Source organism: Kryptolebias marmoratus, linkage group LG14 (genome assembly GCF_001649575.2).
Source record: "Kryptolebias marmoratus isolate JLee-2015 linkage group LG14, ASM164957v2, whole genome shotgun sequence".
Classification (NCBI taxonomy): domain Eukaryota; kingdom Metazoa; phylum Chordata; class Actinopteri; order Cyprinodontiformes; family Rivulidae; genus Kryptolebias; species Kryptolebias marmoratus.
Window position 1 is genome coordinate 12,070,463 of NC_051443.1, and position 21,760 is coordinate 12,092,222.

General features: G+C 40.3%; 3 protein-coding genes across 12 annotated transcripts in view; 2 read left to right on the forward strand and 1 right to left on the reverse strand.

Moving 5' to 3' along the window:
- Positions 1-14,121, forward strand: part of rapgef1b (Rap guanine nucleotide exchange factor (GEF) 1b) — a 45,304-nt gene extending 31,183 nt beyond the window's left edge. For 6 of the 10 annotated variants that reach the window (XM_017407719.3, XM_017407715.3, XM_017407717.3 and 3 more), the window contains 17 exons: positions 307-509; positions 2,558-2,719; positions 4,258-4,404; positions 4,894-4,986; positions 5,939-6,024; positions 6,369-6,474; positions 7,077-7,152; positions 7,374-7,458; positions 9,228-9,320; positions 9,727-9,912; positions 11,329-11,413; positions 11,499-11,593; positions 11,739-11,817; positions 11,895-11,996; positions 12,108-12,205; positions 12,653-12,781; positions 12,916-14,121. In XM_017407719.3, coding sequence (XP_017263208.1) covers positions 307-509; positions 2,558-2,719; positions 4,258-4,404; positions 4,894-4,986; positions 5,939-6,024; positions 6,369-6,474; positions 7,077-7,152; positions 7,374-7,458; positions 9,228-9,320; positions 9,727-9,912; positions 11,329-11,413; positions 11,499-11,593; positions 11,739-11,817; positions 11,895-11,996; positions 12,108-12,205; positions 12,653-12,781; positions 12,916-13,066 — 1,976 coding nt within the window. In that variant the 3' untranslated portion in view covers positions 13,067-14,121. The remainder of the gene's footprint in view (positions 1-306; positions 510-2,557; positions 2,720-4,257; positions 4,405-4,893; positions 4,987-5,938; positions 6,025-6,368; positions 6,475-7,076; positions 7,153-7,373; positions 7,459-9,227; positions 9,321-9,726; positions 9,913-11,328; positions 11,414-11,498; positions 11,594-11,738; positions 11,818-11,894; positions 11,997-12,107; positions 12,206-12,652; positions 12,782-12,915) is intronic. The other 4 variants (XM_017407723.3, XM_017407724.3, XM_037979337.1 and 1 more) reach the window with 2 other exon arrangements.
- A 49-nt stretch (positions 14,122-14,170) lies between these two features.
- Positions 14,171-18,092, reverse strand: uck1 (uridine-cytidine kinase 1). Its single transcript, XM_017407726.3, has 7 exons — positions 17,900-18,092; positions 17,361-17,520; positions 16,149-16,245; positions 15,921-16,063; positions 15,747-15,841; positions 15,614-15,662; positions 14,171-15,524 (listed from the first exon to the last, which is right to left on the reverse strand). Exons 1-7 carry the CDS (start codon positions 17,987-17,989, stop codon positions 15,337-15,339), a joined length of 822 nt encoding a protein of 273 aa, XP_017263215.1. The 5' UTR covers positions 17,990-18,092; the 3' UTR covers positions 14,171-15,336.
- Positions 18,093-18,124: 32 nt separating this feature from the next.
- On the forward strand, positions 18,125-20,295 carry dnlz (DNL-type zinc finger). Its single transcript, XM_017407727.3, has 3 exons — positions 18,125-18,475; positions 19,334-19,473; positions 20,060-20,295. Exons 1-3 carry the CDS (start codon positions 18,176-18,178, stop codon positions 20,208-20,210), a joined length of 591 nt encoding a protein of 196 aa, XP_017263216.1. The 5' UTR covers positions 18,125-18,175; the 3' UTR covers positions 20,211-20,295.
- Positions 20,296-21,760: the final 1,465 nt, after the last annotated feature.

The window sequence follows — 21,760 nt, forward strand, 5'->3', positions numbered from 1 at the left end:
GAGAAGCTCAGTTTACTGACTGTAGAGTTACTCACTTTGTGTCACTGGAGGATCTTTGGTTCTTCTAACAAAGTAATGGAAGATACAAAAATTATCATAGTTGGGTTATTTTGTCACAGCAGCTTTTTTTGGGAAAGCCCACTTTCAAATTCTCAAGGCGTATTCTTGCAGTTGCATTGTATTCCTGCCATTTCCTGCCATTTTTACTTTTTTTTTCATTTATTTTCAACATGTATAGGAGGCTCTATAAATAAGTCAATCTTTTTTTCTTTTTTTTTAAAAATCTAATCAATCCTTTTCCTCTAGTTCTTCAATACATGCAATTTGTGGAGGACTACTCGGAGCCACAGCCCTCTGTTTTCTACCAGATGCCACAGAGTGAAAGCATCTATGAACAGCGTAACAAGCTTTTCCAAGAGGTTTATGGCTTCAATGACTCCTTCAGCAGCACTGACTCAGTTCACGAGCCCCTGCAGCCCCCAGCATTGCCACCGAAACAAAGACAGCTGGTAAGAAACCCTTGACGTGGAGTCATTCTTGAGAAGTCCACAGGCCGTTTAGTGTCATATTGCAGTATATCATAAACTAACATGAATAAACAGCTGGGTTCACTCATTTAAACTGGATGAGCAACGCTGTAATTTAAATTCTTGAAATGGTTTAGTTTAGTCTAAAACGTTGAGGATGTCAGATGTTTAGCAATGAAAGTTAATTTGTGAGGTCTTGCCTAGAATCATCTGACAATAAGTGTTTTATGCTTTATGCTGGGATGGAAGGAAAGAAAGAAGAAGAAGGCATTCTAAACCTAATGTACATTCCAGTGGTAATCTTCATCAAGTTTTTTCCTAAGGCCTCTTTCTATCATGTTATCTCCCCCACTCATTTAGCTCCCCCCTTTCTGGTCTTTCTGTCTCTTTCACCGTTGTTGTTGTAGCCAAAGCAGACCTTTGTGTGCACACGGAGTTGTGAGCTTGCTGGTGGGAGAGAGGACAAGCCTTTATCAGCCTCACATCAGATGCAGTGCGCTTATCTTAATCTGAGGTGTCGTCTGGGTTAATTGAGACAACCGTCTGCCAGTGATTCAGTGGCGGAAGAGACAAAATAGGGTAGTTCAAAGTGACTGAGGCACCTTTTGAGTTGGATGTACAATATTTAAAAGCTCTGAAAGCCAACTTTAACAAGTAAGTCCTGCTGTAATCAGCAAGTCCTACTTCAACACACTTGTCCGTAAAGTTAGACATTTCCTTTTTTTCTAAGTGCATGAAAACCAAACCAGCGGTAAACCTGTGCAGCAAAATCACAGTTTGACAGCATTAAAATAAAATTGCAAATATGTGTGAGCACTGTCAATCATATCTACACTGACCCAATTTTTCTAAATCATCTCAGCTGAATTTTCAATTAAATATTAGCTCAATATTGATATAGAGATGATGATAATATGAGAGAATGTGAGGAGTAAAGCTGTGTTTTAGCTTATTTATTGTAACCATTAATTTGTCTGTACTGTAGACCTAAAAATGAGCAGAACTTGTGACAAACAGGTGATACGTTGATCTATGGTTGCGCTGAAGCTTTGTGGTCATATTAAGGGCAGTTCATTTATGGACACTGTAAACACATGACACTTCTCCAGGGTGCAGTAGAGTTTCATGACATGGAAAAGAAAATAGACTTTGTAGACTAATGGCAGTCTACCCAGGCCACCTTTCTTTCCATTTTTCCTCTCCTTTGTCCTCCTTTTGCCACCACAACTGTGTATTTTGAGCAGATTTTATTTTTATCTCTCTTTTGTCTGAGTGTATAGTCAAAACTGCACTCATTTGTGCTGCTGCTGCAAGGCCTAATCTGGCCTCATGTTTTGCGCTTGATGAGCTCGTGGCCCAGTGGCATAAGCCTGTTTGCCCCCTGCATAAACCCATGATACAGGCTTACATGCTTTGGCGACTTTACACAGCTTTGCTAAAATAAAAAAAGTAATTCCAGCTGCTGTGTGAATAAGAAAACGGGTAAAAAAAAAACCTAAAGCAGATCACATTGGCTCAGTTTAGACCATGTTGTAGTTGGCCTGGTTTTCTGTAAACCCCTCAAAGCTAAGGATTTTAAAATACTTTTTTTTGGATCATTGTGGCTGATTTCAGTGAGTTACCTGTGTGCTTCATACGAACTGTTTGGAATTTAAGGTTCTTTTTAAGAGAAGGTCTAACAATTTAGATCGCTGATGCTGAAACAGCAGTAGTCTTTGCATCCATTTCTCAACTGTTTTTATATCTTCAGTCTGTGAGTCGATGCTTCTCATCCTAACTACAAGAATCCTCATCAGCCTTCATTACTCCGACTTCCTTATCCTGCTGCTGAACTTTGGTTTAATCTGCTCTAATTCAGTCTTACTTGCCAGTGTAATCAACTGCCGCCACTTTTCTTCTATTTCCTGTAACGCCTTGTTTTTTTTTTCTCTTCACCTTCCCTTAACCCAAATTACTCTCACTTTCTTGATTGCTTCGAATCATTTCTATCTTTTTCTTCCTTTATTTGTCCTTGTTTTCCCCCTTCTCAGGCCTCCCACTCCTCTTCCCCTTCTTCCTCTTCCTCCTCTTCTCTCTCCTGCCACCTCCAGCCGTCTGTAGCGGCCATGGAGGAGGCGGGCTCTGTGCTGGGCCTCAGCATGTCCGTCTCTAACTCCTGTCTGATTGGCCAGGTGTCTTTGACCACGCCCACGGTGAGTCGCCCACCCTCCTCCCCCTCCAGTCTGCTCCTCCCTCCCATTCTCCGCTCGGGCGTGGGTGCTGTGTGGTCGTGGACTGGTCCAGTAGTAGCTTGACTTTTCATTGCATCATATGTGATAGTCTGTTCACCTTTGTAGCTTCTAAAGAGCTCAAGGGTCAGTGCTGTGGTTGCTGTGTGATCCATTCATCTGTGTGTGTGTGTGTGTGTGTATATTTAGATTGATTGTTTTGTTTCATCTAAAGAATTAGACATGTGCTTATTATTAACTTTTGCATAGTGATGCAGATTGTTTTGGTTCTGTGTGAATACTAGATACCCAACTTTGTGTTTGTGGTCTAAACTAAGATATTTCTTCATTTGAGAGGTAATTATTTAAGACTTTTCTTTAAGAGCTGTGCGTTTGAAGTCAGGTCTTCGGTTTGGATCATAAAAAATAAAATCCCAGGGCCGTATTTCAGTCGTTGACTACTTGTGAACGGATTAGCTCGTGGTCAGTCAGTGCTTTAATTCAGTTTGTTAGGGCCTGACCCTAAGTCGGCATGGCTACATGTATAATACTGATCTTATCAGTATTTTGGGAGAGTTGACCCTTGATGACCTAATGGCGTGAGAGAGGCACGTTAAGACGTGGTGTGTGTGTCTGGGTGTCCCTCAGGATATCTCAAGTGGAATGCGGCACCAGATGGAGCTGATGGAAAACACATTCTCCCCGTTTCACCTACTCTTCTCTCCTCCTCGTTGTCTTCGTCCACATTGTGTACTGTCTCATTTCCATCTTGTCTGTCCCCCCCACCCCCCTTAAAGTGCACACACTTTCCACAGTATTTCTGTGGAAAGTTGGCATTCCTTGGCTCATTGGGGGGGGGATTAAGATGATGTCACAAAGATTTTGACATTTTCAGACATATTTCTTCTTTCATTTTGACATTTATGTTGGGGGGGATAAAAGATAAAAAGGCTTTATATGCATGAACATCTGCTTTGAAATATGTGTGTGTGTGTGCACGAGTTTTTGCCGTGTTTATCACTGTCTGATTTGTGTCTGCATGGCTCTATGCTGGTATGCTGAAACAGGGCTGGTATGTGAAACATGTTCGAACAGGTTAGCACCACCTCTCTGCTGACAGCCATCCCTTCAACTAGCCAAACACTTGTAGAAAAAAAAAGAGAAAAAGACACGCCTCTAGTCTTGAGTAATTTTTAAAGCCATGTATAATCTGTGTCATTGTGAAACTCTGATGTTTTGTTTTCCATCATATTTCACGAGATATCTGTCTATTGGCACTGTTTTTGCTTTTTTATGAATATGTGTGTGTGTGTGTGTGTAAGGCGTTTCATGTTCAGGCACATCACTCTAATAGTCTGAGATTACTGGAAGTGTTAGAGAATGAGGTGAACCCTACTCCCAACCCTCTTCCTATTGTTCTGTTTCAGTCTGCTCTGACTTCTCTTTAATCTCTTAGTCCTGTCCTTTATTTTATGTTTTCCCCCCCTTTTTTTTCCTGCTTTGGTTCTTTCCACCAATCGCAGAACTTGGACCAGGTTGCCTTGACCAATGCCACCATTCTGGATGGCAGCGGGGGCGGGCCGAACGGTTCCCTGGCTGGCTCTCTGGGTTCTGTGGCTGTCTGTCTTCCTTCTGAATCTTCTCTCACTGACTCTCTCCACACCTCAGCGGTGAGCTCACAAGGATAGATGTTGAAAGCACAAACAGGATATATGAAGAAGTTTTTTTAGGACATAATGAAATCTGATCCTGGACCTCTTCCCTTGCCAGATGAAAGTTAAATAACAGCTATGTTTGGTTTCCTGTATTGGTAAATTAATATATAGTAATATTAATATATAGTGACTCATTTGCTTGGTGGCCTCTTGTTGTTATTATCTCTACCCACAATCTGTCTGCTGTCTTATTATTAATCTTGAAAAATCCCAGTGGAGCATGTTGCACTGCATGTTCTTGCCAGTAAGTACTATTCCTTGTACATATGATGCACTCCAGTGCCATCTGGTGGTAATTATGACAGAGCTGGAGAACAATTCTTCCTGTTGAACAGCAGACCTGGGTCATATTCACACCTCGCATCCTCTACATGCGTAGCAAACACTCTGTGCCCCTCTCTGCTGCTTCACGCCTCGGTTTATGTCCCTCCTTTTTTCCCATAGAGCGAAAGCGTGAATGACGAGGGAGGGGAGGGGGAGTATGTCAACTTATACTCATCCAGCCAGGCCAATGGGGAGCTGCCGCTCTCCCTCAGAGTAAGTAGCTGACTGCCACGGGTGAAAGGTCGATTCCATTTGTGCATCCCATCACCTCAGGTTTTGAATCAATTTAAATGTGGTGAAGTAAAGGGGGCCCTGTGTTGCTGGCACATTTCCCTCTCCCACGTGTTGCACTGAGCAGTTCTTATTGATTCATCTCCTGAACGAATGGGGCTGAAATGGAAGTGTAGCCAAACCTGACTGAGCATGACTTCAGGTTCACAGGTTCGCCTGTGAGGGAATTCATGTGCTGCAGCTGGCGTTTGTGGAAAAGACGTCCATCTGTTTGTTGTTTTGGCTGCCTGGCTGGTGACCGCTGTCTCTCTAGCTGCGCTTCAGCTGTAATCAGCATTGTTCTGATCTAACTCCTTACATCTCTTTGCTCCAAAAAGGGATTCTCAATGGGTTTCCAGTTTTCCAATAACACTCTCCGTAGCAAATTATGCGCACCTGTGCATGTGTAACAGCTTACGTGTGTGTGGTTGTATTCCTTTGGTTCGGCTTGTGTTTTCGGTGTTTATTTTAGGCATGACTGGGTGAGGTTTTTGTTTTTGTACATGTGTGAGAAAGTCTCTGCAAAGGAAGCAATATGTTCACAGTTTTGACGTCTGGAGTCGTTTCAGTTTGAAGGATTTCCACCCTCCAGTGTTGTTCTGTTTTGGGTCTCACCTGTTGGGCTTTTCTGGGGGGTTTTTTGGCTCACACTGAGTAAAAGCATATTTTTTTTACCCACCTACCTTTACATATTCTTTGCTTCAGCACTAATAGGTAAATGTGGTAAATGTTTACACAAAGCTTTGTTCTTTCTGTCATTGTGTTGCATGAGATCCCAGTGGTTCGTCCGATCTCATCTGTAGCTAGCCTCTTCTCACTGCATGAAACAATTCAGATGATGTCCCACTGGGCAACTGGGCAGAGGCTGATTGTTTTCTTCACCTCCATTGATTAGGAAACCATCGCAAGTGATGATGTTCTTCAAGACCCCGTCCCTCAAATGCCATCCAGCAATAGTAAAGATGCTTTGGACAAAGAAAGGTAATGCATAATGATGTTACTGCCTATTATTAAAATACACGTTTATATTACATTTTGCCAGTTTACTCCATGTGCTCTAAACTGCTTGGATGCACAGAAAAAAAAAACGATTGCACTAGTAATGATGCCATAAGTGTGCCGTTAAAAATCTATGCTCATGTTATTATCTTCTAAGCTATTTTGGGAGCTCCTCCACACCCTATTATTCCTGTAGTCGCAACAGTAGCAGATTGATTTTTCTGTCGATCAAATAACCGTTTGAGCTCAAGCGTGCAGTATAGATTTGTTGCATGCCTTTAGTTACTGGCCTCAGATAGATGTGAGTGGTGTTGCGTGTGTTTTAGGAGGCAAAAGGCAACAGAATTGGCTGGGAGCGATGAGGAAGATGTGGATGAGCTGTCCCTCATAGACCACAAGGAGATTATGAGCAGGATAACACTAAAACAAGAGGTAAGTTTTCTTTTTTTCATTGTCTCTTACAAAACTTCTTATCCCATCAGTCTAGGTCAGACTAAATGTCTCAGAGAGTCACTCAGATGTGAAATAAGCTCATGAATTACACCACATGTAGCCTTTTCCGCCCTCTGGAGTTAAACCTCTAAAACTGCACCGACTTCACTGCAGCCTCCTCCTCCACCTCCTCCTTTTTTTTTCCTGTGTGCTGCAGTCTGATATACAGATGTGTGAAAATGCTGCACGCCTCTCTGCAAGGTTAGCGGCAATGTGACAGCAGTGATTTACAAAAGAAGATGGGAAGAGCTCAGACATGCATGGAGAAAAGATTTGTAGCCAGTGATGACATTTAAAGGGTGTTGCAGAAGGTATTGCAGTGTTGAGAGAGGTGTTTTATTTTTTATTTTTTTATGCACAAGTCTGACTTTTTCTTCGCCGTGAGAGGAGCCGGTGCAGGACAGAGAGGGTTGGTGGAGAGATGCTACATTTTGGGCTAAACTGCATCACTCTAATACAATTACGTCTTCCTCCTGGTGTATTTTAATGTGCTTGATTTTGTCAGCTCCTCATTATTTTTACTGTGACTTTCCCCCCCCCAGAACGACGACGGCCCTGATGTTCGTGCTGGATCAGGAGATATCCTATTAGTCCACGCGACAGAAACAGACCGCAAAGGTACAGCATTAAGATTAATTTAACATTTACAGCAGATTTAGTTTTATTTGTTAAAACCAATTGTTCTGTTCTTCTAAATGGCCTCAGTCTGTCTGTTTATTTGCAGCGTGTCAGGCTGTGTTTGTAGTCTTCGATGAGTTGTCAGCTTTAATCTCTTTACACTGGCTGCATGTTATCTAAACGCTACTGCTCTTTTTTTTTCCCCTGTTTTTGCTCAACAGATCTTGTTTTGTACTGTGAAGCCTTTTTGACTACGTATAGAACTTTTATAACCCCAGAGGACCTCATTAAGAAGCTACACTACAGATATCCTTTTCAAATTGGTCGACATGTCAATCTGGCTTAATCGCCTTTTTTTGCATGTTGGCAGATGGAAGTTTTTCCTGCTTTAATCCTTATTTACAGAGACTTGTTTGTTCTTGTTCAGATTCATGTGTGGAAAGAGTCCATTACAGAAAAAATATCAAATTCACTTGTAATATTTACTGAAATATCAGCTGCAGTCGAAGATACAGCTGAAAATGTTTTCTTTTCTTCAAACTTGTTGATTATGGTTTTTTTCCTGGTTGATTATTGCAAAAGATCCGTCTCTGCTGTGAACTGGGATCTGTATAAGCAGGATATATTCTCTCATGTTTAACTATTGCTTTTGGAAAGCATAAATTATTTATTGAATGATGCTTTTAATAAACAGAAAATGTATAATACCAGAATAATTTCAACAGTAATTACTCTACAGTTGTTTTTCTGTCTCCTGTGATTCTGAAGTAGGTTTTTTTTAACGTCCTTGTAATTTTTTTTTCACGGCTTTGATATTTTAACAGCTAATCAACTAATTGAGAATATAATCAGCAGGTTATTTGCAAAGGAAAAGGCCTTGCTGTCCTGCTGTTTTAAGATTTACAGAATAGCTCAGTCACATTAAACTGGGGTTTTATGGAAAGGTTATGAACATGATTAATATGAATATGAATATGGTTAATATCTCACCTGTTGTAGGTAGCCTCAGTTTAGAGAAACAAGGGTTTAATCTGACAGGACTGACGAGCTCATGGCTAGTCTGAGCCAAGACCAAAGGGCAATACTGCCATTTTTATAACAACTCCATTCTCCAAAATTTCATAGCTGTTCATTTAAAAGCTATTTTCTAAACTTTTGCACCTCCTTCAGTTTTAGAGTACGTGATTTTTTACATGTAATATTGACTGGGCAAAAATGGTTAGTCCAAGCAAACACACTTTCAAACCGGGGTTTGCCGTCTTAAGACAACTTCATTTTTAAACATTTTGTAGTGATTCATGACTACACAGGTTTATCAGTCTTTACACAGGTGTCAGTTTTGCATAACACAAATTTTCAGGCAGAAATCTGATGATATTCCTGCAGGAAGTGCCCCAGACTGCACCAGAGGTTCTGCAGCTAGCTGCTGCCGCTATTTGTGCTTCCAAAACGATATATAATTATAATAATGCTACATTGATGGACTCGTAAACGTTTATAAAATAACGTTCACATGAACTGTTTTAAAATTATTGAGACTAGAGTTGTTTTAAGACGGTCATGGCAGCAATCCCCTTCAGTCTTAGCTGCATTCAGACGAGCTGTTAGCTCATCAGTCCTGTCAGATTTACTCGTTTTCCAACCTAAGGTCATAGAGGTATCGGCAACAGATAAAATATTAACCCTAGGTGATGTTTTCCTAGGACCTCACTTTAAAATGTCTGAAGTAGTTCTTTAAGGAACAAGACAGTACTAACGTAGACTGCTGGGTGTTAGAAATATTGTCAGGAAATGTGAAATTGGTCTGAGAGAAAAAGTAAACAATTTAAAAGATTCTACAGTCTTGTAGGTGGAGAAATAAATGTTACTGAATTTTTTTTTTTTTTGCTGGTCATTAACGTCTCATTTTCTTTATTAAAGCAGCACGTTTGGTTAAACAAATAGTTCAACTCAAAGTTTAAAGTAAATTTATTGACATTGACACATTCAGAAACAGCAGCTACAGTTAGTGAAGAGTGTTGTTGCTTCTTCAGTTGAACAATTGGTGTTTTCATCATCCTTGACCACAAATGCACATATACTACATTCTGCCACAGTCCGGACATCTTCAAAAAGCGAGTCAGCAAGAACACGTTCTTTGTTCTGGTTCGCGTCGTGGACGAGCTGTGGTAAGTAACACCTGACAACCTTCTGTGAGTCATTCATGTTTGCACCACGGAAGGGAGGTGACACCAATTTTATGCATCATCTCCCTGTTATATGGTCTTTGTTGTGAATGTAGATACCCATGTGTCATTCAAAACAAAGGCTGATTCATTAGAATCTGTAGATGCATTTGACAGTAAATATCCTTAGATTTGTACATTTTTGCCAACTCTCGGTTATAGCTGGAAATTTTTGCCTTTTTAAAATAAAAATAACTTTCTAGGACTACATATCATTTCTAGCTGTTTTTAAAAATTGTCTCTGAAGTCAACCAAGTCATCAGCACAAGTACTTATTTTGTTTGAACATCATCTCCTCAAAGCTTTCTTGTGTTTTCTAACATTTGGTTGTCTCCCTTCTCCCGTCTAGCCTGGTGGAGCTGACGGAGGACATCTTGAAACAGCTCATGGACCTCGTGTTCACGCTGGTGTGCAACGGCGAGCTCAGCCTCGCTCGTGTGCTCCGCAAGAACATCCTGGACAAGGTGGAGCAGAAGAAGCTGCTGCGCTACACTAACTCGCTGAAGCCCCTCGCTGCCCGGGGGGTCTCTGCAAGGTACTGTGGGGGTCAGAATTTGGCTTTGAAGTTGTGGATTTACACTCCTGAGCGCACTTAATCCCAGGCAGACACACGCACACGATTTAAAAAGTGGCTTTACCTGCAAGTGTTGGAAAAGAAAACATTGTGGAGTGTCATGTTTATTTTTAATATTTCATTCTATGAAAGTCTAATTTAAAAATGCATAAATCAGTCAATATATTTTGTGGTGGCCTGCACATGTTTTGTGCACAATGTCTATCAGGGCTGTGATAGTACAAGTGCTCATACTATTGATTCCAAAAGGGACAAAACGAGCAGTAACCATTTTAGTTTTTTACATATTTTTCTTTGTGGTATTCAGTGGCTACAGTCACAACATTTATAATATAATATGCTGGAAATTGGTTTCACAGTCAGATATTAAAACAATACCTTGGGAGTCCAATGTATTAAACACAGCAGCAAGAATTCAGAAGAAAAAGAACAACAAGATGGACTTTTGTTTTTAATATCATTATTTTAAAATGGTTGGAATTACTGCTTCCTGCCGACCGCTTAGAAACACAGAAGCATCAGAAACATGAACTGGAAAATCCAGACTCTAGCTTCTTAAAACTCTGTAATGTGTCATAGATTTGATAATGTGTAGTTTCCAGTTACAGAGCAGTAATTGTTGATAATCTGTCCATTTTTTGATTGTCCAATCACTGGTCAGTACTTGCATATTGCAGTTTTGGAGTATTTCTATCTTATTTCTGTATATTTACACTTTTTATACACTTCCTCTTTTGTAATTTTTAGTATAATTTATTTTAAAAGATTGTTTTTGTGTTATCTTATCCTTTGGTTGCTACAGTAATAAAGATTGTCTCATTAAGAGGCAAATAAAGGAGTTCTTCTGTTTAGTTAGTAGTAGAAGAAATGTTAATGCAGACACAAATGGGAAGCAACAGATTAACTTGTTGCAGAGAGTTGAGGAAAAGAAACCCAAAAAGCACCATGTCAAAAATGTAAAAAAAATAAACAGTGGCAGGAATGTTATATCATTTTTCAGGTTTGTCAGCTTTACCTTCCATGTACCTGTGTTCTAACAGGTGAATATAATCCAATACTGGGTTCTGACAGGGCTTTAAGGTGAGATTTATCAGTAAGCGAAGGAACGAGGAGGGTTGTCAGCCATCTGGTGGACAGATTAAAAATGGCATAAACATTAATGCTTCGTAATGAAGCCGAATGAGGAAAAAACAGTGAAATAGTGGCTCTGACATTTGTAATAAACAGAGAAATTCTAATTTATTACTCATTTTAGTTCATAAAAAGTAGTTTGGTTGGTCTGAGTTCACCAACATACACCTAAATATTTCCTTGTTGTCTTGTGAGCACAGAGTAAATAAGCGAAGCTGGAGACATTTTGTTTTTGTGTTTAAACAGACCTGGAACTCTCCATGACTTCCGAAGTCACGAGGTTGCCGATCAGCTCACTCTTCTTGACGCTGAACTTTTCTACAAAATTGAGGTACGATAATCTCCTGCTTCTTTATGGATTTGGTTTTAACTGTTTTATCACTGGGCTTCGTCAAACTTTTTTTTTTTTCCTTTAGATTCCCGAGGTTCTGCTTTGGGCGAAGGAGCAGAATGAGGAGAAGAGTCCAAACCTGACTCAGTTCACAGAGCACTTTAACAACATGAGCTATTGGTAAGACCTGGAAACAAGAGTCATGATCAAATTCTGATATGCTCAAATCAATATCCTCCCCTTCGTTACTGGAAATTCTGGACTTTTCTTTCTCGTCTTCATAAATGCTGACACCTTAGTGATTGATTTCCCTCCCCCCCCGCAGGGTCCGCTCTTTGATAATTCAGCAGGAAAAAGCCCAAGATAGGGAGAAGTTGCTTCTCAAGTTCATTAAGATAATGAAGGTAAGCAAGTTTCCTTTTAAAGGATATACTCTTGTTTTTTTGTGATTGCACTTAACATTAATTCTGTTTTATTACAGCACTTAAGAAAGTTGAATAATTTTAATTCCTACTTGGCAATACTGTCCGCCCTGGACTCAGCCCCCATCAGGAGGTTGGAGTGGCAGAAACAGACCTCAGAGGTGAGGGGAAAAAAGAGGAAAAAAAAAAAAGAAAGGTGTCAAGTTGAATGTTAGCGTAGTCTTTACACCTGCCTTCTCATTCAAACCCTTCGCTCAAATTTGTTTTTTAAGGGACTGGAGGAGTATTGCACGCTGATCGACAGCTCCTCGTCCTTCAGAGCGTACAGAGCTGCTCTGGCCGAGGTGGAGCCCCCGTGCATCCCATACTTGTGAGTAAACGTGTCGCTGCAGACTGATGGAGATCTGCTGCTCAACCACAGCTGGACTCCATTAAATATCTAATGGACCACTGGATAATATTTAATAAAACTCTCAGAATGAAATCACTGAATGCAACTTTACAACCGATTAACTTTTGGAGACAGCATTATTCAAGATGGCTGCCACAACTTTGCAAACACAAAAATGGCTATAACTCAGTCATTTTTAGAGCCATTGAGCTAAATTTTGGTTTGGTAGGAGTCTGTCACAGCACATATTTTGAGTACTATCTCACAATATTGCAAGAAATTGTGCATAATGTTTGACCAAAACGGCTTTATTCCATCGTTTCTCAACATAAGATGATCATAGTTTAAAACTCTAGCATGAAGGGCAGCGAGCGAAAGGCATTACTTTAATCATGTCTGTTTTTTTCCACCGACTCCACTTTGCAGAGGTCTCATTCTACAGGACCTGACCTTCGTGCACCTGGGGAACCCTGACCTCATCGACGGGAAGGTCAACTTCTCCAAGCGCTGGCAGCAGTTCAACATTCTGGACAGCATGAGGCGCTTCCAGCAAGTGTAAGACCATTTGGAACAATTAAATAAAAGATGTTAAAACTATTCTCTTTTTGTTGTTTAATTTCAGTACAATAAATCATGTCTGGCATCAGTCATGAATTTCTGCATTTGTCAAACCTCTTCCACTCTCTCAGGCATTACGAGCTGAAGCGCAACGAGGACATCATCTCTTTCTTCAACGACTTCAGCGACCACCTCGCCGAGGAGGCCCTGTGGGAGCTGTCGCTAAAGATCAAGCCCAGAAACATCTCCAGGCGCAAGACGGACCGCGAGGAGAAGACTTAGGGCCCGTGGGCCTCTGACACTGACCTCCAACTGTGCTTCATGACACTAACTCCACTTTACTACAGACTGAAACATGAATGGAAGCTATCCACTGAAGCTAATGGGAGACTCGTGGTGGGGAATCCAGAACAAAACTACACACAACTGAAGCGTCACTGAGGTTTACAAAGAGCTCTGCCGCTCCGGGAGATTATAACTGGGATTACCGTGGCTCTGAGATGGTGACGGGGAGGGATTAAGGTGGAAAACCTGGTCCCAATGAGAAGCGAGGATTCAGAGCGGACAGGGAGACACGAATTACCAAAGTCTGCTCCCTGGACTCTCTGTTTTAGAGTGGAGCTGTTATGTGTGTGTGAGAATGAGCTGAATGGTCCATTTTCTTTTTCCAAATCCCTCTCTCCTTTTTTGTTTTTAATTTTTTAAATGTGCCATTTTGCTGGTCATCTTCTGCAACCCTCTCCTGGACTGACAAGTTCCCCTCAAACAGCAGACCCTCAGGAGCAACCTGCTGCGAACTACAGCGTCCACATGCAGGCTGCAGACTGAGGATCTGCTGCGAGCGTCAGAGCTGGAACTTGAAGAGAGGGTGGCCGTTATAGACTGGAATTTGAGTTGTTTTTTTCGTGTAAGAATCATGTATGGTTATGACATGTATTATATACAGTGCTCCTTTTGTTCTTAAAAAGGACGTTTATGCTTATGAGAAGAGCTTAGGTTCTCCCAAGTGCCATATGTATGTGCACTAAAAAAAAAAAAATGCAAAAACATGAAACGACAAATTACTAAAGATGCTGTGATCTGTGTATGTCATACTGAATCATCGTGTCCAAGTGTAAACAAACATCAGGCAATCACAATCATGCCCCACTCATAGCAGTGTGTGAAAGAGTTGGTGTGTGACTGAGGTCTCCGGAGACTTGTGTGTGTTTGTCATTCCAACATGTGCTTTAGGTATTCATCCAATCCCTTTTTGGGGGAAATATGGTCAAAACCACCACATCACACTGCGCTCTCAAACTACAATAAAACAAATGGCTTGTTTTTTTTAATAAGCACTTTCTTTGCTGAAGATTCATTTTTCTTCAAATGAGACTGACACTTATATACCTCATAAAAGAATTTAGTTTTATTGTAGTACATACAGTGAGTGGGGGGGTTAAAATTAAGGCATAGACCCAGAAGAAAATTTAAAAACTCACTCAACCTTGGTGTAGATTGTCCGATATGCAGGGCGTGCTGATCGTAAGAGGGGGATATTTTGCTACTTGTCTGAAGAGGTTTTAGTTCGAACTAAAGAGTGCAGAGTTACAAGCTTTTAAATCGCAGTAAGGTGCTCTTTTTTTTTTTTATGGAATCTGAACTCGCATGCAAATCATTCTCCCTACCCTCTTTCCTGAGCGTTGTTAGGGTATTATCTCTGCGACGGTTGGACGCTAATTGCAGGAGAATGGGCATATTTGGACCAGTTTTTACTCATCGGCATGGTTTTTAAAATTTAAGTGACAAGACTGCGAGCCTCTGCGATTCACGCAAGGGAACTGAAAACGTTTTGAGACATTTTGGAAACTCCCACATGAATGCCGTTCGCAAACTAGTCTCCAGCATTCACAGCCCAGTGAGGTACTTACTATCTTTAGGATTATGGTTGGCCTCATGTTGACCAAGCTAAAGACCCTCAGAAGAAAGAGCAGGGAGAGTTATTTGCATGAGAGTTCAGCTCACGTATACAGAGTACCTCGCTGCGGTTTTAAAGCTTGGAGTTCTTCAGACAAGAAGCAAAACATCTTCAAATAAAAAAAAAAATTTAAAACCTACATTTACTCAGACTTTAAGCCTCAAAAATACTCATCTAGTTAAAATCTGCTCATAAATTACAAAAAAGAATAAGATAACATTTGAATTTTTAAGTCCTATGTGATCACACACTAAAGTGCAAAAGCATGACTGAAATTAAACAATTATATTCAACCCTACCCTCAATTACAAGACTCATTTCAGTGACAGCTTGTGTGACAATTTCGATAATTAGACGTGTATATATAAAAACTATTATGGAAGACTCATTAAAAAAGGCTACGATAATACTGGTCACATAGCAATAATTGTGCTAAAATTAAAAAAAAGTTGCAGGTTGGAACATTTGCAACATGGGATTATTTTAAAAATGGCAGAAAACGGTGACAGTTTCTGACCCTTTCTGCAAACAGTAGCAGCAATTTTGACTCAAATTCTCGCCGAACGCTTTCATTTCCACACGCTCGCACGCCCGATCAGTGAGGCCGACTGCTGGGCTCCAGCAGAACCCTCTTTATTGGAGGGTTGGTAGATCCGTTCTGCAGGTCACACTGCTCGGAGGTCACTCGCTTGAAGCCCCGGCCGTTGGTGGATCCGCGCTGCCATTTGCAAATGTCACCGTTCAGAATGTCTTGGATGTGCTGCACAATGAGGTTTATGGCCACTGATGAAAGGACAAAAAAGTAAGTTCTTTTTAAGCATTACAGATCCAAGAGATGGAGTGTTTTTTTTTCATCTTTTATGGTTACTCACCCATGTTATCAACTCCCCTTGGAATAATGACATCTGCATATTTCTTGGTCTAAAGAACGAAAACAAAAATGCTTTAAAACGGAGTGAATTTACAGAAAATAAGTGCACGATCGGTAACGACTGTCATACTCACAGGCAAACAAAACTCCTCAAAAGCAGGCTTTACAAATGTTGTGTACTGATTGAGAATCTGATCCAGGTCTCTCCCTCTGCTCATGTCTCGGAGGACTGCAAAAAGAATAAAAAACTCAAACTTTTAAAGGACTGTCAAAAAATTTGGACTTAAGAATGATGGAGACATGAGTACCTCTGCGAGACAGCCGGACATCTGAATCTGTGTCCACAAAGAGCTTCATGTGAAACATTTCACGCACTTTCTGGGGGTAGAAAACCAGAATCCCCTCAAAGAGGACCACATCTGCTGGGTAAAATGTGATGCGGTCTTCCAACCTGTGAACACGCAAAACAGTCTCAGACCAAAGACAACGGATGTTTTTCGGCAAGATTCAATCATAGTAAGAGGCTTATTTTCTACCTGGAGTGGGTGACAAAGTCGTATGTTGGCACTTCAACCACGTTTCCTTCCACGATGTCCTTTAAAGTTTTGTACATTAATTCATTGTCAAATGCCTCTGCAAGACATTAAAAAGGAAAAGTGGATTTTAATAACACAGCTGCCAGTCTGCTCCTGGAGGGACAGTGTTATCAGTCAAATTATTACACTCGTCATCAGCAAGAATACTGATCATCAGCAGGTGTGAGCACCTTTACAAAAGCCGATGATATACCAGTTATAGAACATTAAGATATGTGTTAACACCATGCCAAGGAGTAAAGACAACAGCGCTTACTATACATCAGTCTGAGAAGGGTTATAAGGTAATTACTAAACTATTTGGAGCCCCTTTGTCTTCAGTGAGAATGATTATTATTCGAGGAATGGAAATGCAGGCAGCTTACCCCGAAGGTCAGACCATTCAAAGCTTAAAGAAACTGCAAAATCCCAGAACTTCAGAGTCAAACGTGAGGTCATCCCTCTGAAAAGCTAAAACTTTGGTCTGAAATTGGGTCCCACAACAAGACAATGAACCCAAGCTTAACAGCAAATAGATTTCAATGCACCAGAACGACTGAAAAAGAAAAAATGGGGTGCTGCAACGCCACAGTCCAAGTCTGTGATGCCGTGATGGGATTTCAGGAGAGCTGCTGCTAAAAAAAATACCTGCAAAGCTTAAAAAACTGAAGCATTTTGTATGAAAGGTTAATATGACTCCATACTGATGTAAGAGGCTAATTAAAAGGTAACGCTTTATTAAAAGGGCTGTTTTTCCCCACCACCTTTTGGTGTTTATTAAGTCCAATTTTGGGAACAACTATCCTAAAGCACAACTCTGCAATTCATCCCACATTAAATCAGACCAAATAAAACACCAACTCCTCAGGGGAATAAAATCCAAATACTAACCAGCTGCAAATTATACTGGGATATGAGAGACTAGGTAACAGGATCTTTAAGGCCAACAACTTTATGTGTATAGTGTTATGCTGCTGTTTCTGTGGTCCCTCTCCACAGGTTAAAATAGTGTGTATAACTATATAAATTGAATACTCTCGCAATAGAGTACTTTAGTCATTCACCACATTTTGAGGAAAACAGTATAAATCTTGTTAGCATTCAATAAACCTGCATTAAAATAAACAGAAGTTAAATATGAACTGAAAACTACACTGTGTAGATTGGTTTTACCTGGGTGATCAAAGTTGTACTGGCCCTTGAGGGCTTTGGCCTTCTGATCTGGGGTCAGGACTTTGTAGAAGCTGTCCTGGCTGATGATGGCCACCTTCCTCTGGCGGTGGTCCACCTTGTTTTGGCCAAGGAGCTCCATGATCTTAGCGCATACTGTAGACTGTAGAGAAGAAAGTCAGTAATTTAGCTATCGTCAGTAATTGAAGATATGGCTGCCGAAAGTCGTGACAAAGCTGAACGAGAGAAAAACATAGTTTGTGTTGGAATCTGGAAGTGTAGCTGAGGTCACTGAGTTTAATCAGTGTCCTCGTTTCCTAGCTGTTATCTTTGGCGCAAAAACGTCTCGTAGCAGAAGTGACAAAAACGTAAAGATTTTGGCAACAAAATAGGTTGCATTATAATAATATAGATACTTCAAAAGTGGGCGTGACAACTGTTTTGACAGTTTAATGAATGCTAATGTGCGCTACAGGAAAGACAACTATGCTAATATAGCCGAGGTACGTAATTTCAAGTTAATCATAATAATAATTTAAAACCTTTCCGCTGGCCGTCCCTCCGCTGACCCCGATCAAAAACGGGCGATGTCTTGGCTTTTCTGCCTCCTCGAAGAATCCGACAGCATTCATTGCACTCACACGGATATTTAAAAGCTGCAGAAACACAATTTTGACGGAGGTTTAGCCAGCTAGCTGCACACTCGCTATTCTCGCGAGGTGATGCGGCGTGACATCATCACAGCGCGTCAACACCCATGGGTAATGTAATCGTAACGCATTGAAATTGCTTTCTGTTCTTTCAAAGCGCCGGTTTTCATGTTAATCTTAGGACGCTGTTTTACTTTTACGCCTTTTTTAAAAATGTGGCTCCCACTTAGCCTGGTATTGCGGTGTCATTACGGTCGGTTATCCTTGTCAAGGCTTCGCGCTGTGTTTCGCTACCCCAGGAGGACAGTGCGACACTCCTCACATGACATGTTTCAGTGTTTCTCACCTGCTCTCAGGTGTGAAACTCATTTCAGTTCTCATAGAGGATTCTCATCTTTACCGCCTGCCAGAGACGACTCTATTGGGAAGATCCAGTCAACACATTATCATCTCGTCTACACGTGCAAGGTAACAGAATCACACTAAAATATGTTTTATAATCTAATATATTTTAGATTATATATATTTTATGATCTAACTTGTACCCGGGTGTTTAGAAGACCCATATCTAACTACGACACTGAAGTACAATCTTCAGACTGTTCAAACCTGGCCTAAATTATTGTACAATAAAAGCAGAATCTTTAGAACACAATTTTTAATTTATTTTGTTTTATTCTATTAATACAAGTTAAGAAAAAAAAGGTTTTTATGTTATCTTGTTTGGGTTTTGTATCTGAATCATATTGGAACAGGTCTGATTTGAAAAAAACTACAATACTCTGTTCAAATATGGACTAAATTGTTCTGCACTAAAAAAGACTTGTGAAACCTTTGTTCTATTTAAGTACAAGAAATACGTTCCCATTTTAACGAGAGGGGAAAATGGCAGCAATGCTTTGAAATAACTTTTTAAAAATAGTTTCACAATTAGAATAAAAATGCTACAAATGAGAAACTGTCTGCTTTCAGCGTACAACAATCTAGTCCAGGTTTGTAGTTCAGGTAATGTAGTTTTTGTACTAGACCTGTTCCATTGCTGTCCAGATGAATAAAGGTTCCACCAAAAACAGCACAAAATTTATTCTGTTTTAACTCACATTTAGATGAAGGATTTTACAAATCACAAACAGTGTGTTAAAGACTCTGCTTCCAGTCCAGGTTTGAACAGCCTAAACATTTTAGTTTTTTAATTGGAGCTGATCAAACATGGTCCAGACTAAATATTCAGGGGAATAAGTCACTACTGAGCTGCCGAATCGAAAGCTGGAACTGAAAGCAACTTAGACCGTTGTTATCTAACAGCTGGTTGCATCGTGTTTGCAGGTTTGCTCCACCAGGTCCATGCAGAAAATTTCAAAACTGGCTTACCACAAGGGCATAGTGATCGTGACATGTCCAGGGTGCAACAATCATCATATCATCGCTGACAACCTCAACTGGTTTTCAGACCTAGAGGGGAAAAGGTTGGTGATCCTGTGGCATTCTCATTTAACAACTTCATTATAATGTCAGCCTTTTCTGAATATGTCCCAAAACAAGAGCATTTATACTTTATACTGTTCTTGGCCTTTATCAGCAGGCCATTAAATTGGGAAATAAATAGGAATGATAAAGTTTTTTTAACTGATCAGAGTAAAACACTGTTGCTTTTAAGTGTTAACAGTTTGAACTTATTCCCTATGTCTTCAATGATGAAGAAGAGGGTTTTCGTATTTTTTTTAAAAATAAAAACAGGAAAAACACAACTATTCTTGGGAGGAATGTCATTCTTAAAAAGTGTCATTGATCTGTAACAACATCTAGCCTGTAACCATTAAAACTGGGAGGGTTGACAATTGTTCCTCCTTTAAATCAAGTTTAAAAAATGCTGTTAACATTTTGTTAAAAAATTAACTCATTCATAGTGTCCAACTTGTTTAACAGATTAATCACACGTAACCAACAGCTTCTCCAAAATGCAACTCTGATGAGCTCAAACTGTTCAAAATGAAAAGGAAGATGTGAAGTTCAGGACCTAACAGTTTACTCTTCATGCCTTTTATATTTCAGAAACATTGAGGAAATCCTTGCTGCTAAAGGAGAGACGGTGAAGAAGGTTGAAGGAAGTGCTGCTTTGGAGATAGTTGTGGATGAATCCAGCAGAGACGAGTCTCAGCAAAGTGACAAAATGGACAGTAATCCAGAAAGAGAAAACAAATAACCCAGGGAAACAATAATTGTTTGTTTGTTACTGTAAATTATCTTTGTATATTTAATTTTAACAATAAATACATTTTCTTTTTTTAGTCACTGTTGGTTTTGCCTGTGTAGCAAACAGAACATACACAGTGAGAACTTTGGGGTATGGTACTGAATAGCTGGGGTATTCAGGATCTTAGGCTTTGTGTCCCCAGCTTTGTGTCCTCAGTGGTAGTCCCATCGATCGAAGGTGGGGCCCCAAAGTTTGGGTATAGCTGGCAAACCTAGGATATCTTACAGGTGCTACTTATTCACCCACGGAGAAAACAAGAGGTCCCTTCTCCACCTGCTGCACCTGATACCTGGACACCTCCCACACCCAGGATGGTAAATGATGAGGTCTTTAATTTAATGTTTCACAAGTTAAATTAAAGGCATAGCATTTGTTGTTTTCATGCCAAAGTTTTAAACTAAGATCATCTTTATTGAGAAATGATGGAATTGTTGTTGTCATTTTGGTCAGACTTTGTAAATGCCACTTTGTGCAATCTCATGCGAAATTGCGAGACCTCACGCCTGCCATGAACTGGAAACTGCTGGAACACCAGCGTCACTGTCCACAGTGAGGCAAGTTTGGAACTGAGAGGGTGCCAACCAAGAAAGAAGCCCTCGCTCCAAAAGCCACACCTTCAGGCTCAACTGAAATTCACAGCTGCCTGCGTGAACACGCCAAAGGCCTTCCGAAGGAAAGGTTTCAGCTCAGACGAGACAAAGACTTCGTCATTTGGCCACAATGACACGAGGTATATTCGAAGGAGTCATGGTGAGGCTTTCAGACTTACTGTCGGGCATGGTGGTGGTAGCATCATGCTGTGGAACAAGCAGACTGAATAATAAGGTCTAATCAGATCAACAGCTAAACAGCTAAAACTTGGACACAGCTGGAGGTTTCGTCTTGGCGATGATCTCAAACACATCAGAACTTGTTTCTGAAATGATAAAGCAGGCTGATGACAGATTATTGTTTTGGGAAAAAGATCCATTTGCTCCGTGTTTTTTATTGACAGTCTATGTCACGTGTAAAACTCCGTTCCTCGGTGGCCACTCTCCTGCATGTTTTAGATGTGTTCTTGCTTTACAACACTTGCTTTAAATGGATGACTTGTGGATATGCTTCTGGAGAACTTGATGATTTGGTTAGGAGGTAATTAATCTATTTGAATTAGGTGTGTCAGAGCAGGAAAAACCTGAAACTTCCAGGACAGCGGACCTTGAGGCCCGGAGTTTAACACTCCTAGTCTATGTAAATCTCTGAGCAGAGCTTTAGACACCTTCTAGTTCATTTTTGACCATAAAAAGAAAAAAAGTAAGCAAGTAAATTTTATTTATATAGCACCTTTTCATAGGTAAGAAACCACAAAGTGCTTTATAAAATATAAAACAAAAGGAGAGATAAAACAACAAAATGTGTAGCATGAAACAAAATTAAACTAATTAAAAGCCAATTTGAACAAATCGGCAAAAGGCTCATATTTCAATTTTATTTATTTATTCTATAAAGGTCAAATTAAA